Source organism: Castor canadensis, chromosome 16, assembly GCF_047511655.1.
Source record: "Castor canadensis chromosome 16, mCasCan1.hap1v2, whole genome shotgun sequence".
NCBI lineage: Eukaryota > Metazoa > Chordata > Mammalia > Rodentia > Castoridae > Castor > Castor canadensis.
In genome coordinates, this window is record NC_133401.1 from 84966039 (window position 1) to 84981809 (window position 15771).

General features: G+C 50.0%; 1 protein-coding gene across 4 annotated transcripts in view; it reads left to right on the forward strand.

Annotated features, from left to right (window-relative positions):
* The window catches only part of Dock2 (dedicator of cytokinesis 2), a 378635-nt gene that overhangs the window by 335271 nt on the left and 27593 nt on the right, over positions 1–15771 (forward strand). For all 4 annotated transcript variants that reach the window (XM_020164385.2, XM_074057759.1, XM_074057758.1 and 1 more), the window contains 6 exons: positions 2263–2419; positions 4138–4178; positions 7542–7632; positions 8391–8510; positions 12135–12224; positions 13665–13769. In XM_020164385.2, the coding sequence (XP_020019974.2) occupies positions 2263–2419; positions 4138–4178; positions 7542–7632; positions 8391–8510; positions 12135–12224; positions 13665–13769 (604 nt within the window). The remainder of the gene's footprint in view (positions 1–2262; positions 2420–4137; positions 4179–7541; positions 7633–8390; positions 8511–12134; positions 12225–13664; positions 13770–15771) is intronic.

The following is a 15771-nucleotide window of genomic DNA, read 5'->3' on the forward strand; positions in this document are numbered from 1 at the left end:
TAGGGTTTGCCTGCCCACAGGAGCATGGTGGGACACAAAGCCTACAGCCTGTCCTCTAGGACAGTGTCGTGAGAGCATGCCGTGGTGTCTGAACCATGACTGTCTTGGTTTCCAAGGTCACCACTTAATACCTGGGTGATACGGGGACAGATTTTAGCATCTCTAAGTCTAGATTTCCTCACCTGTGAAACGGGAGGAACAAGGTCTACTCACCAGAACTCCTGTGTGAATTTCTTAAGAAAAGGGAGCGCTTGAGGGCTTGCACAAAATCAGCAATTAATAAGAAGCAGACGTTCATCAAATGGTGCCTCCTTCTGAGCCTGCAGGCTGCTGGAGGTAGACGTGGTTCCTCTGTCCTGGCATCTTTCTCCCCCGAGACTCCACCTCCCATAGTGTCTCGAGACTAACAGATGCCTACAGACTGTCACATTTTTATCTTTGTTCATTAAGTTTAGAATAGAAATATTATAACAAATGTAGTTTTTCTAGTAAAGACAAAGGCTTTTCTCCTCTACTTTTCATCCCAAATCCCTTGTTAGAACCATGATTAAGTATGGGATTTATTCTTCCTAACTTTATGTCATGTGTCACCTGTGCCCTGACACATGGAGTGCCAGACTGCTGACACTTACCATCGTGTGTCCTTGGACAAGGTTGACCTCTCCATCTACAAGAGTCCAATCTTGGGCCAGGTGTGGTGGCTCATTCTATAATCCCAGATACTGGGGAGGCAGAGACTGGGAAGATCATGGTTTGAGGCCAGCCCAGGAAAAAAGTCAGTGAGACCTCATCTCAACCAACAGCCCTGCACATCTGTAATCTCAGCTATACAGCAGGCATAAGTAGGAGAATTGTGGTCTGAGGTTGGCCCCAGGCAAAACTGAGAACCTCCCTGAAAACTAACTAAAGCAAAAAAGGCTGGTGGAATGACAAATGGTAGAGCACCTGCCTAGCAAGCACAAGGTTCTGAGTTCAAACCTCAGTACCACTCCCCAAAACGAGTCCCATCTCATTATTCTGTGCTTGGAGATTAAATGAACCAACATTGTAAGATGTTAAGAATGACACTTGGGCCAGCACCAGTGGCTCACATCTGTAATCCCAGATACTCAGGAGGCAGAGATTAGGAGGATCACAGTTCTAAGCCAGCCCCGGAACTAGTTCAAGAGACCCTATCTTGAAAAAACCCATTGCAAAAAAAAAAAAAGTGGGGGGGACTTGTGGAGTGGGTCAAGCGATATGAGCTCCTGCCTAGCAAGCATGAGACCTGAGTTCAAACCTCAGTGCTGCCAAAAAAAAAAAAAGAGAAAGAAAACAAACACCTTGTACCAATCAAACAAAAACATTGATCAAAGACTTATTTATCTCACGTAACTCTCCAGAGCTTTCTGTGTCCACACAGATTTCCAATATTTTTTAATGGCTTTATAGAAACACATTTATTAATAATTCACCTTAATTCATTTAACCATTTGCTAATTGACAGACACTTAAGATGGTCCCAGCTATTTCGCTTGTTAAGTGCAACTTATAAATTCTGTAAGTCCATCCTGGTACTTCTGAGAATATTTTTGTAGAACAGACTCCCTGAGGTGGAGCTGGGTCAGGGACAGGTGCGTTTAAATTGGTGCTGGATATTTTGAAAATTGCTATCTGAAAAAGTCCTGCTATGTCCCCAGAATATGTCTGCAAACGCCACCATTTCTCCACACCATTGCCCACACTGGAAACTTTAAATTTTATTTTTATTTTTTCCCATTCTGATGGTAGAAAAATGAAAACTTAGCAGGACAAGATGGCTCCCATCTATGATGCCATCTATTAGGAAGGCAAAGATTGGGAGGATGTAGGTTGAAGGCCAGACTGGACAGAAGGGTTGTGAGCCCCCATCTCAAAAATACAAGCTGGGTGCAGTGGTGCACACCTGTCATCTCAGCTATGCAGAAGTTGGGTTCAGGCTGGCCTGAGCATAAACATGGGACCCTATCTCAAAAAATAACCAGTGCAGAAAGGGCTGGCAGAGTGGCTCAAGTGGTAGAGCGCCTGCCTAGCAAGTGTTCAAGGTCCTGAGTTCAAACCCAATACTGCCATGAATAAACAAGCTAATTAATTAGCTAGTTAAATAAAAGCTGCCATGTGGGAGAATCTGTGCACACATGGGGATCAGGGGCGGGGCTCTCTGGGCTCTTTGGCTTCTGCCCCACCGTTCCCCCACCCTCTCAGTTTCCCAGCCCTGAGCTCACACCCTTTGTCCTGCCACAGCCTGATAGAGTGTGCCGCTGAGCACCCCACAATCGCCAAGTCAGTGGAGAACTTTGTGACGCTGGTCAAAGGGCTGCTGGAGAAGCTGTTGGATTACCGGGGTGTGATGACAGATGAGAGCAAAGACAACCGTATGAGCTGCACCGTGAACCTGCTGGTACGTGAGCTGTGGACCCATCTCTGTGACAGACCAGAGTCCCGGGGCCAGCCAACCTCTGGGTGGGGAAATCAGACAGATGCTGGCTGCAATCCCTGCTGGGCCATCTGCCAGCTCTGTGTACTGAGGCCTTTCTGTGCCTCAGTTTCCTTATGTGTCAAGGGCAACACATCCCATGCAGGGAAACTCCAGAATAGAGGTGGGGTGGATTCTCACCTACCACTGACGGAAATTTCGCAGAATCGCCAGTCCTGGGCGCGCTCTGAGTCTTTCTTGCCCATCTGTCACCTGGAAGAAACCACAGTGCCTTATTCGTTGGGCTGTGCAGTATGGGCCATGGGTCAGTGTCCAGTGTGTGCTAGTTTCCCCATCCTTGCTGAATGGAGGGACAATGATAAGTACTGTTCTGTAATTCTAATAACCAGAATGTATAGAAAAGTACTAGGGACCATGTTAATCAGAGCAGCTAATCCCAACTCATGCTCCTTACACGAGCTCCTGCCGGCCTGACCTCCCCAGTGCTCTGTGAGTCAGTCAGGGGGTCTGCACCAGCAGCCATGCTGCTTCCTCCTCATGCCCTAAAGTTGCACAAGTGAATAAGGTTGGTCAAAGCCCATGTGGCACCTGTCACATCCATGCCCCGCCACTGTCCCAGTGCTGCCCAAAGACGATTGATTCCTGTCCTGCACTCTGTGGTGTGGCTTCCTCTCACCCTGCAGGGACTCTTTAATGGCCTGAATTTTCAAGAATACGAAGAGGAGCTTAAAAATCCTGACTATGCAGAAAGCAATTCAGGGCTAATCACTCCACCAAGCCCAATTTACATTAAGAGCACAGGAGGGTTTTCCCACGAGCGAGCAACTTCTGTGAGGAGCTAGGAGCTGGTTGAAGAAATTGTCCTTCAGGGACAATTGAAGGAATTGTCCTTCGGGTCCCAGGGAGAAGGCATGGGACCAGCTTTTGATGTGGGACTCAGACGTGGTTTCAGAGAAAGGGACAGGATGGTGGGGGAGAGGCTGGTGTCAGGAGAGCTGACACTGTCCCGTGTCATCTGCCACTCACTGGTCCTGCCCTGGAACACCTGCCCCATTCTGAGCCTCAGGTATACACAGGTGCCTGGGATCACACCATGGGTGGCTCTTCCTTCAGATCAGGACCTCCTGGCCCAGAACTATAAGGATTTATGTAAAACTGTCATAGGATTGGGGTCCCTAGTGGTGGAGGAGCCCTGGGTCACTCCTAGTGTGAACAGCCCCCACACTGGACTAGGACTCACTTCCCAGGTCTTGACAAATGTGCACACTTTGGCTGTGGATCCCACAGTAACTCCTGAGGGTTCTGTGCTGTCTGGGGTTAGACTCTGTTGGTATCATGGGATGTTTTTCCTCGCTCTCCACCAGGCCCCTGGGGCTACACTGCCTGAGCTTTTACAGATGAAGCCAGGTGCCTTTCTGGACTTTGTCAAAGTAGACTACCCTGTCCTGGAAGCCCACCTAAAAGCTCAGCTGCACCTCTGATATGTGATGGCCGGGACACTTCCTCTATCTCTTGAGGAGCAGGGAAGTGACTTTCAAAGCTGGGCTGTTGGACACTTGGAAAAGCCAATGTCCTGCTGCCTTCTCAGGGTGTCTAGAAAGTAGACAGCAGCCATCTCTCATCCGTGACTCTCTACCCTGCACTGCGTAAAGAAAAACTCATCGCTGTCTTTTCTCCTTCAGAATTTCTACAAAGATAACAACCGAGAGGAGATGTACATAAGGTAAGATGCTGATCTAAAACCCCAGCCTGCTGTGTTACCCCCTCCTCTCCCCAACATCCACCTTCATTCCCTGGGGCCTTCACATAGGATTTCAGCTTTCCTTCTTGGTGCTCAGGCCCCCTGTGTTCTGATTCCCATCAATTCCCCCAGATTCAACTGCGTCCATCCTCCCCCAGTCAGCCCCATAACCACACAAGGTCTCTGACCTCCACATACAAACAAAACAGTCCCCCTTTCACAGTCATGTCATTTTTTCTTTTCCTTTTATTTTCCCCTTTTGGTGGTACTGGGGTTTGAACTTGGGGCCTCTTGCTTGCTAGGTAGACGCTGTACCACTCAAGCCACTCTACCTGCCCTTTTTTCATGTTAGGGCTTTTCAAAATAGGGCCTCAGAAACTATTTGCCAGGGCTGGCTTCAAACTGTGATCCTCCTGATCTCTGCCTCCCGAGTAGCTAGCATTACAGGTGTGAGCCACCAGCACCCAGCTTCATTGCTTTTTTTTGTTTTTTTAAACTATTCAGCACATGAGAGCAAACGTGGTATTTGTCTTTCCCAGTCTGGCTTATTCTCTTGGCGTGATGACCCACTGCTACTGTGTGACACCCTAAGTTAGTCTTAGCATATGCTAAGGCCTCTAGCTAGCCTGCTTTTGAGGGAAAAAATACCAGCTTGCGGTTGCATGGCACCTGCTTCCTCCAGGCACCGGAAAGATATTTATTTGAATTTATCATGAGAGGCTTTTTTGGGGGGACATTAGCCTGGAGCAAGAACTCCTTTGCCACTTTTTCTCAGAAGCTCATAATTTCTTCCTCCAAAGATTTTTTGATTGTTATTTTTGACTCATTACAACAATAATACATATTTGTTTTACCAAAACAAAAAAACTCATAAAATACAAGCAAAACAAAAAAAAATAAATTCCCATAACCCATACATATTTCTAGGCCTTTTTAGGTTTGTATGTGCACATTGAATTCTATACATGCATTACTTTTTGCAAAAATGGAATTACATTACTAATAACTTATTCTTTGCTGTTTCTCACTTGACAAGAATTCCATGTGAATAGATATATTTCCACATCACTTGTAATCAAACTGTGAAGTTCCCTTTCCAGAATATACCATAATTTATATAGCCAGCCCTACGTGGCTGAACGGTTAGGCTGTTTCCAGCTGTTTTCCATAGTAAGCAGCACAGGAACAGAATCGTTGGATGTGAACATCCTCACAAGGCCACAGCCCCTGAAGCAGAACCGACCAGAAGGTTAACGAGCAGGCTACTTACACGGCCTCTGACAGATTTGGTCCAAAGGCAGAGACGAAGCCTAAACTTACTCCACTGTCACTGCAGATAACTTTAGATGCTTAGTTCAACACTGTTCTAGAAGCAGAAATGATCATTCAGGAAAAACATCATTCTGCAGTTTGTCCTGAGCCATGGCTATTTATGGCATCATTAGAACTGAACCACTGTGGCCACGTGGAGACAGAAGGACCAGGTCCTCACCCTGTTCCCTCTCCTGCAATTGACTGTGGTTTCCCATCCATGGAATATTCGCGTTCTACCTTCCACGTCAAGGACTGACTGAGATGCCATGGGCGTGTGCCCTCCCTTCTGCCTCTTCCCGCCCCTTCCCGTTTCAGAAGCACAGATGGTAGATCCCAGACCCTCACGATTGGAGAGCTGGCCTGTGTTAACTTAGAAAGGCCACATCGCCTGGACCTGACATTGCAAACGGGTGCGGTCTGCAAACCTGTTGTTTGGGACACAGAATATTAAAAGCATTCTTAGTTGGTTGCCCCAATTTTTAAATCTAGAGATTGTACATAAAAGCAACACTGCTGCTTCTCCTGAAGAACCCAGAAGGCATCTCGGCACTGGACCCTCACCCCATCTGCCAGCTGTCTCCTGCACCAGGTGGTGGTGGCCCTTTAGAGATAGGGGGACCCTGTGGCTATGAGAGTGTCCCTTTTCTGTCCCTCAGGTATTAGAGGTGTCTGGGTCGACACCCCTGGCTGGGCTTCATGGGAGGGGGTTTCTTTAGGGCTCTGCATCAGATGACCAAGTCTTCAAGGTAACAGAGGAGGGGTGCCTTGGCCTGTTCAGGAGGTGGAATAGCTCTCCCCTGGGGTTTTTGGGCCCAGCAATCTCAGGGATGAAGGATGGACAGGAAGAGGTAAGGCGGGAGTAAGCCACACCCAGGCATTTCTCACTTCTGAACGCTATCTGGAGGCCATGTGCAAGTTCACTGCTAACTCTGACGGGCAGAACATTGTAGTTGGGGAACAGAGTAGAAAAAAGGAGCCCGGGGTGGGCAGAAGGAGCTGGGCTTCTCAGCTATTCCAACATAGACTTCAGTTTCTCATCTTAAGAGCAGTGCTGGGAGGAGGGATTGATAGCATCAGGTAATAAAAGCCCTTGTTGGTTTTCTGTCTGGGATGTTCCCCCATTCATTCCTTCCTGCTTCAGAGCCCAGCTCTCTTCCCACCTCTCAGGTGGGAAGCCTTTCTGAGATGCCCTGTGTGAGTAAGCCTTCCATTGCTGCGTCAAAATGCCTGAGGAAATGAACTTATAGAGAAGAAAGTTTTATTGCCGTCCCGGTTGCCTGACCCTGTTGAATCTGAAACCGTTTTCCACTATGCATTACTACCTACTGTGAATTACATACCCTAAGAATTTACAAGGCCCTTCCCTTGTTCCCGTTCCTGTCCTCAACGTCGTTCAACTGAACTCACATCCAGGGTTCAGAACTGGATTGTGGCCTTGCAGAGGGACAGGAGCTGGACTGTGGCTCTCCCTCCTGATCACTCGAGGCCTCCTCTGAACGTCCATTCCCTCCCTTCCTTTTATACCTTCTCCACAGCGAAGAGAGGGTAGGAACTGGCCTTGACAGTTGTGGCTCTTCCTAGAGAATACAGATCAGGTTGGACTCACAACCAGTTCTTCCGTTCATGACCCCTGACAAATTATCTCTCCTTCCTTTTATTTCCCTGGCTTGTCATACTGCATTGCCCACACCCTTCAGTGCCAAGTTGCGTAGCATCTCAGAGGGTCCCTAACTTCTCTGGGTCATGTTTGCTTATCTGAAGATAGGAACCCCTCAATGACCCATCTCTCAAAAATTAAAGATTAATCTCCCAGATGAAACCATCTAAGGCATCTGAAACACCTACATAGGACCCAGCACGTGCTAAGAGCCCATCAAGAGCCCAGCACTGTCGCTAACCACCATGTGCAGGGTGGAGGACTCCCCTGAGGTCTGGACAGGGGCCCAGTTTACTCTATCTGGCTCTTTCCTGTCCTGACCAGACACCTCCTTGTCATTGTACCTGGTAACTCAACATATTTCCCTCAAACAGGTACCTATACAAACTCCGTGACCTTCACCTGGACTGTGACAATTACACCGAAGCTGCCTACACGTTGCTCCTTCACACCTGGCTTCTCAAGGTACAATCCTGTGATGAAGCCCCCATGGGTTCTACAGCAAGCTGAAGGGTTCAAGGGAAGAATATGTGAGCCAAATGAGTTCTTCACTCACTGTCCCTAAACTCTTGACCTGGCAAGAGACTCTTCTGCCTGATTCACCTGGTCACATGGGGTTCTGCTCAGCCTGTATATTTCAGCAGAGTTTGCAGTTTCCAGAGCATCCAAACTGTTAGCAGCAATAAATCCTTTGCAGGCCCACTGAGCTGCTTTCCTTCTCCCAGACACCCCACTGTACCTGGACAAAGGACAGAGTCAGAACGATTTCCTGTGAGTTTTGAAGAGCTGGAACTGTATAGCACAGCCATTTGGAGACAAATCCTACAAACTACCCACCAATAAAGAACCAAGAGAGGCCCCATTAGCAAAGCTCAGGCAGTGATTCACAAATGGAAATTGTGACCATTGATACCCAAGGTCGTGGGTAAGCCAGCAGATGGAGCATATGGGACTTTGTCCTGCTCCTCGTCAGTGCAGTTCTGCTAACTCACGTCTGGGACACTGGGGCAGCTGGAAAGCAGCCTCCAAACATCTGGGGTTCTTGTGCCTCAAGAGGGTGGCCTCCCCAGTGATACCCCGAGTTTCTAAAAGTGAGCTGAATTTGGGAGAAGATTAAAGAAGGAAATGACAAGGCCTGGGGCAGTGGTTTCTGCCATGAAGTCCTGGTTTCTGCCCTTGGCAGCCCCTTGGCACCGTGTGACTCCCGTGTCTTCTCTCTGCAGTGGTCAGACGAGCAGTGTGCATCCCAGGTCATGCAGACAGGCCAGCAGCACCCCCAGACCCACCGGCAGCTCAAGGAGACACTCTACGAGACCACCATAGGCTACTTTGACAAAGGAAAGGTAAATCCAACCTGCCCTCCTCCTTGCGTGGGGAGCCCGGCCACTGGGAGGGACAGGTCTCCCCCATGTCCGTACCCAGTCCATCCCCAGACTTGCCAGCGAGCCCTCAAATCCAAACTGCGATCACCTCTTTCCATCCTCTCTCCACCTTCCTCCTTACCTCCTCTCAAAGCAGCCACACCACTCACCTGGACGCCACAAGGATCCCTACCCCTTTCTCTGCTCCCTTCATTGACCTCAACAGATCGCTCTCCATCCAGAAAGCAGGGGGAGCACAAAACATACACCGAGGCATGCCATTGGCCTGGTTACAGTCATGTCAATGACACCCCCCATTCTACTCAATAAATTCACCTTCTTCCACATCACCCACAGGTCCCGTGTGAGCTGTGCCCTGTTTCTTATGTCATCCAGGTCCCTCTTACTCAGATGCTCTGTGCCAAGCTCTTTCTGACCTCAGGGCCTTAGCACTTGCTCTCGCACCTTGCAGCATCCCTTCTCCATAGCTTCCCACTGGAAGGCTGCTCCTCACTTAGAGGTGGCTTCCCTGACCACCTCCAGACAAAGCGCAACACCCCAGTCCCAAGTCAACTTGTTGCTACTTCAAAGCACTTGGCCACTATGAGACTTCACCTCCTTCATTTTGGAGGTGTACCGTCTGGGCCCCCACTACCCAATGTCATGAAAGGAAAACTGTCTTGTTTGCTGCTGAATGACCAGTGTCTAGAACAGAACCTGGACCCTAGGGACCAATGCCCGTATGCTGGGTAAATAAGTGGACTGACTGGAAGAATGACATTGACATTGTGGCCATCACTGAGTTTTAAGTACCAAAGACCCTTGGTTGGCCAGAGGACAACCAAAGCCACTGCTGCCCAACCCCACCTTCCCATGGGTCTCCAGGCAATACCAGACCAACGGCCACCATCTGAGCTATGTGCTCAGCTGTGGACACCTGGATTCCACGTCTCTGTCCACTTCTCTGGTGCTGACAATTTTCTGGGCTCTTTGACACTCCAACTCCCCATCCACTATAGTGAGTTGCTAACCGTGCTGACTTCCTAGTTGTAGGGTGAAAATTAGGCGAGAAAACACACGTAGAACATCAAGTGTAAGGAGTGGGCTGTAGCAATGTCCTGTCAAATTTTAATTATGGTCATTGCTACCTGACTCTCCACTGCCCCTCATGAGCCTCCCCTCTGAACGGCAAGGCCTCTTCCAGTTCATCAGAACATCATGTAATGCTTAGTGTTGGTCTGCCCTGTCCTGCAGTTCATCGTCCCTTCACAGTCTGCCTGAAAAGAAGCAATGAGGTAACGTCTGCAGAAGGGCTTATAAATTCCTGGGGCCCAGCAGTTGGAGAAGGCTGCTTTTATAATTTACAGTGCCTCTTGAGGGCAGAGATGCTGCCATCTCTGGAACCTCCTGCCCCGCTGGGCATCAAATCAGAGCCTACTGTTTGCTTATTGCGGGTGAAGTCAGTCCCAGTCTCCAAGGGACACATTGGACTTTGTCCTCAGTAAGGAGTTCAGTCCTCTGTGCTGAGCGGAGAGGAAAAAGGCCTGGGCCCAAGAGTTACTGTCCCTTTGGCAAGTGGACATGGCCTTGTCATTGATTTGCAGGTTGCTCTCTGTGGTGTGTGATGGTGGGCCTATGCAATGATGGTGACCCTCAGCCAGCAGTGTCGTACAACGGCAATGCTGCGCAAAGTGAGGGTGAGGACAAGGGGACAGAATAGCGCCAAGTACCCTGAGCGCACAAGAGTCAGAAAGCCACTGCTGTGGAAGCTTCTAGAACAAACCCCAACTTCCTCGGCAACCCTCCAGCTTTCCCTCCCCAAGCCTCTGCAGGGGGATTCATTACTGCAGACTTTCCCCACCATATGTCCACCATGTTGTCACCTGAGGGACTTTTCGGTGCCTCCCTCAGCCCCCACGGTTACTGAATCACCTCCTTTGTCCTCCGATGCTCCTGAGGACAGGCCTGTGTCTTGTCCATCCTGTATCTATCTGTGCACATCAATATGTCTGTCCCCCAGGCCCTGTGCCCAGAACCCAGCACCTGTTCATCATCACCAAAGATCAGAGACAGTCAGAGGTCCTGGGCACCTGGGAGGAGACACCCGGTATCCCATCCTCTCCCCTGGCCTCTTAGTGACCCCTTGGCAGATGGGGAGAGGTCACTGTACCTGTTCATATTATAGAGCAGTCGCCAGAGGCCTGCACTGGAGCCCACAGTCCACCAGCCAGCCAGGGCCTTCCTGCCGCCTTCCCATTTTCGGAAAGACACGGACTTGGTTCCTTCTGGCACATAAAGCATTTTTATGCTGCTCACTAAGCTGTCCGCGGGTTTACAGCCCCGGCTCCTCCACTTCGCATGGCTTTTATTTATTTTCGTGCTTGGGTGCAGAGAGAGCGCTTTGGTTTCAAAGCTCACACTGCATTTGCGACCTCTCCCGCCCCTTCCCCAGCATCTGCATTTTGGAGCACTTTCCATTTTAAAGTCTCCGATTGCCAGGCCTCAGCCCACCTGTGCTCGTGTCTCCCCCTGCCTGGCCGAAGAGGTGGGGAGCAGGGTGGTCTTGGCTTCTGGCTTAAAACAGAGCAAGGAGAAAGTAGCCCAAGTTCACATTTTTAGAACTTATTTTGAAGATGAAGAAAACCTACCAGAAGAGTTTGAATCATTGTTCAGTAGCCTCGAACCTCCCCATGTCTCCTCCGTGCTGCCTCCTCCTCACTCCACAGCCCTGTCACCCACTTAGAAGGGCAGGACTGGCAGGACTTGTTGCTACTTCAAAGCAGCACTTGGCCACTATCAGACTTCACCTCCTTCATTTTGGAGGTGTACCGTCTGGGCCCCCACTACCCAATGTCATGAAAGGAAAACTGTCTTGTTTGCTGCTGAATGACCAGTGTCTAGAACAGAACCTGGACCCTAGGGACCAATGCCCATATGCTGGGTAAATAAGTGGACTGACTGGAAAAATGACATTGACATTGTGGCCATCACTGAGCTTCAAGTAGCAAACACCTTTGGTTGGGTTTGGCCAGGAGATCCAGTGGAAGATGGGATTGGGCAGCAGCTGCTTTGGGAACCAAAGTCTGGATCCATCTTCCTTTCCAGAAGCCCTCTGACTTCAGGCTGCTTGTTCACTGCTCTGTGAACCATTTCTCTTTGGAAAATGCCCTGCTGCATGTGGAGAGGTGGAGGAGGGGGAGGTAGAATTTGGACAAGGCAGGGAACGGGGTCACCCCACTGGGCTTGCATGCTGGCCCTACTTCTGGTTGGGCCAGTGACCTGGGATGATAGCCTTGCTCCCTGAAACTCTGCTCATTAGCTTTACATGAGGATGCTGTTAGTTACATTCTAGAATGGGTAAGAAGAAGCAGAGGGTACGAGAGGTAGCATTTAGCCTACTCCATTATTCATCAAGGAACTGGGATGAGAGACCAAGAAAGGTCGTCCTCCCTGGGGAGCCCCTGGTTCTCTCTGTGTGGGAGTCAGGCCATAAGTCAGGCTTATGGCTCAGTCCCAGGGGGCACAACACAGCCCAAGTCCACTCCTCAGCAAAGACTTTGGAAAGCCGGGCACCCCCTAAGCTTTGTTTCCGTGACCTTCTTGTAGATGTGGGAAGAGGCCATCGGGCTGTGCAAGGAGCTGGCAGAACAGTACGAGATGGAGGTCTTTGACTACGAGCTGCTGAGCCAGAACCTGGTAAAACCCCTGGGGAGGCTGCCCACCTTGAGCTGGGCACAGAGGACCTCGCTCACCTAGAGACTGGGAGGAGGGGGAGCAGGGAAACAGAAGAAGAGTGGGAGTGAGCCTGAGTGAGGTCAGGCACAGCGGTGCCCTCCCAGCCGGCCGGATGGCACATCAAGGCCCTGTGTGGCCCTGGGGCCTCTGCTCACTGCTGTGACTGCACACCCTGAAAAGGCTGTGCTACATTTTCAGTAAAACGTCCACAAATCACCTAGCCAGTTAAATAAAAACACAAACTTGGGCTTTTCAACGAACAGATAAATCACATTAAAGTGTTCCCCATCTGGCTCTTCCCGCTAGCATCTTGATACTCAGGACTTTGGTGGGGGCAGGAGAAAGTGGGGAGCCCCCCGCCCCGCCCCCAGTCCTGCTTGTGCTGCCGAGTGAAGCCGTAGCGGGCATTGCCTCTGCAGGGAAAATGCGAATTTGCCTGCTGCCCCCTCCCCACACCTCCACATTGTTCTTGGCTGCCTGAGAGTGCACCCTCAGGCCTCCCCCAGCCCGGGGAGAGAGGCCAGTCCAGAGCTTCCAGGAAACCATAAAACGAGAGTTGGAATGCTGAGAGAAGTTTCATAGCTTTTTCTTTGAGGTGAGGGGAGGGTGTAATCTTGTTAAAATTCACTGAGCTGTTAGCTGTTCTCACTGTGTAAGATATGACACAAACACACACGTGCTCGCACCAAGAGACACTTCCATGTCGCCATGTATGTCTGCAAGGCACAGTGCCCACCTGATAAGCACGCATAGCTCCTGCACAAGGCCCAAGTCACACAGGCACCTGTCCAGATCCACTGAATCCTGCCTACCACATGAGCGCAAAGACGACACTGGTCAAGAGAGGTCTCTTTCTGTGTAGGCAGCCACGTCAAGATTTCTGTAGAGCCAACAGCAATGCAGGATGCCGTGGGGTAAAGTGAGGTGCGAGTGTTTCCAGCGATGTTCAAGTGTGATAAACACGCACCCCTTAGAACGGGTGAACTCTGAGGTGTACACACACAGGAGGACATTTTCATCAGGAGACACCTGTCCGTCTGTACATCCTCAGGAATACACGCCCACTGGGCACAAAGTAGGGGACACCATGGCAACGTTGGGGTCCCGATGCACCTAACTGGGCACGGTTCCCTATGTAGTGGCTGCGTTGAGGCACCGTTTCTTTACCGCAAACTGGAGAGGACACAGGTGAGTTGACCAGTACAGGTAGAGAACTCAGTGGCCGGTGTGTCGCAAATGTGGCTGATACCATTATGACACACAGCCAGCCGCAGATCCGCAACGAGGTCACCCGCGCCACACTGGTTCTGGTGTCACCATTCCACTGCCACCGGAGCCTCTGCGTTGAGCGTGCCTTGGCTGTGCGCCAGTGTGGTGGCAAAGTGTGTTTCCTTCTTTCAGATCCAGCAGGCGAAATTCTATGAAAACATCATGAAAATTCTCAGGCCCAAACCGGACTACTTTGCAGTCGGGTACTATGGCCAGGGATTCCCCTCCTTTCTACGGGTGAGTTTGTGGGTGACTCAGGCGAGGGCCTCAGGGCCTTGGCATCTCAGCTGCCCCCGTGTGCTCTGAGGAGTTCCTTGTACTCAGAATCTCATGTCCCAGCAGCCGAGCTCTCCTGGGTCAGAGCCCTGCCACCATCCCCAATAGGCTCCAAAGTCAGTCCTCCCAGGGTAACTGCCAGCACAAAAGGAAAGTGTACTTACAGCAGAGATACATTGAGAAACCCCTTGGAACATCAGTTTAAATATTAATAATGAAAGACAGGACTATAAAATAGGTACAGTGGGGGTTACGAGTTGAGGGGAGGGTGAATGAAGGAAATTAAGGTGAGGGTATATGGGCTTCATATACCTATATGAAATAGAACAAAGAAACCTCTCGCAACCACTTTCAGTGGGGCGTGGAGGGGGTCTAGGGGAAGGACAGTGGAGGTGATCTAACCAATGTACAACACAAGCCTATTTGGAATTGTCACAATGAATCTCCCCTATACAACTAATATATCCTAATAAAAAAAGAAAAAGAAAAGGCAAATGATGGTTTAGCGTTGCTATGAAAGCAGTTTTAGTCTTGTGGGTCCCTAAAGGGTCTTGGGGACCCTCAGAGTCCCTCCAGCATAGCTTCTGAACTGCTGACTTAATGGTTCTTCATCCATCGTGTCAAGAGTTAGATCAGGCCACCTGGAGGATTCCTTCTAGTCTGTGGTTCTGTTCTTGGGTTGGGGAGATGTGAAAGAAATAGCAAATCGGGTCCCTGACTCACTGTGACGACACTATGGAAGTCATGGTTCATGGAGTGACCACCATGAGCAGAAGATGGCATAGGTAGGAGGGTGCCCTGGAGGAAGTGAAGGTGGCCTCACCTGAAATCTCAGAGAACGTGTTAAGAACACACATTCCTAGGCCTGACTCCCAGAGACTACATTTCAGCAGGTCTGCAGGGAATGTGAACTTTAAAGGACTTCTAAGAACTGGTATGGTGGCACTTGCCTGTAATCCCAGCTACTCAGGAGGTGGGGGTAGGAGCATCACTGGCCCAGGTTGGCCCAGGAAAAAATGTGAGGCACTATCTGAAAATTAACCTAAAAGCAAAAGGGCTGGGAGTGTGGCTCAGGTGGAGAGGTTCCTGCTTAGCAAGCTGCAGGTCCTGAGTTCAATCCCCAGTACCCCAGTGAGGGGGAGCGGGGGCAGGTCAAAGGCTCCCGGGCTTCTCTGATGCCTAGCCAGGGTTGGATGTGCAGATACACAAAGGTAAGTGACAGACTTGGCAGGGACAGAAGAACTTAGAGGCCATCAGAGGCAGCACAGATGACACAGGTCAGGTCTAGACCAGTCTCTCAGCCTCGGTGCTAGTGATATTTGGGTCAGCTAAGCCTTTGGTGTGAGGCTGTCCTGTGCATTGTGAGGTATTGCAGTGTTCATAGTCCTTTGCCTCCCTCCAGTAGCATCCTTAATCCTCACTAAGACAACCAAAAAAATGTGTCCAGATATTGCCAGTGTCCTTTGGGTGACAAAAATCACCCCTGGTTGCGAACTCCAGGTCTAGAAGAGGTGATGCAGGACCTGGGCCCACGGGCCCAGCCTATAAGCCCATTAAAGGTGGGAGAGAAGTTTTGTGGCCATGTAAATAGAAGAGTGGGCATGACACAGTGCAACATGAGCAAGGGATTATTCTGGAAGTTGTACGTGGGATGGTTTGGAGAAGAAAATTCCCATACTTCATCTGACCTCCGTTTAAACCAGGCTCCCCCAAAGAGAGCAGGGCTGGCTCAAGTGGTAGAGCTGCCTAGCAAGTGTGAGGCCCTGAGTTCAAATTCCAGGAGCACAATAAATAAAAGATAGATAGACAGACAGACAGACATAGATATAGATGGTTGGATGGATTGACCGATCGACAGATATAGATGGACTGACGGATGGATAGAGAGAGAGAGAGAGAACCAGGCTCTTTAAGAAAGTAGAGTACCAACGAGTTAGTGGCTTGAGCACCTCTCTCTTTCCCT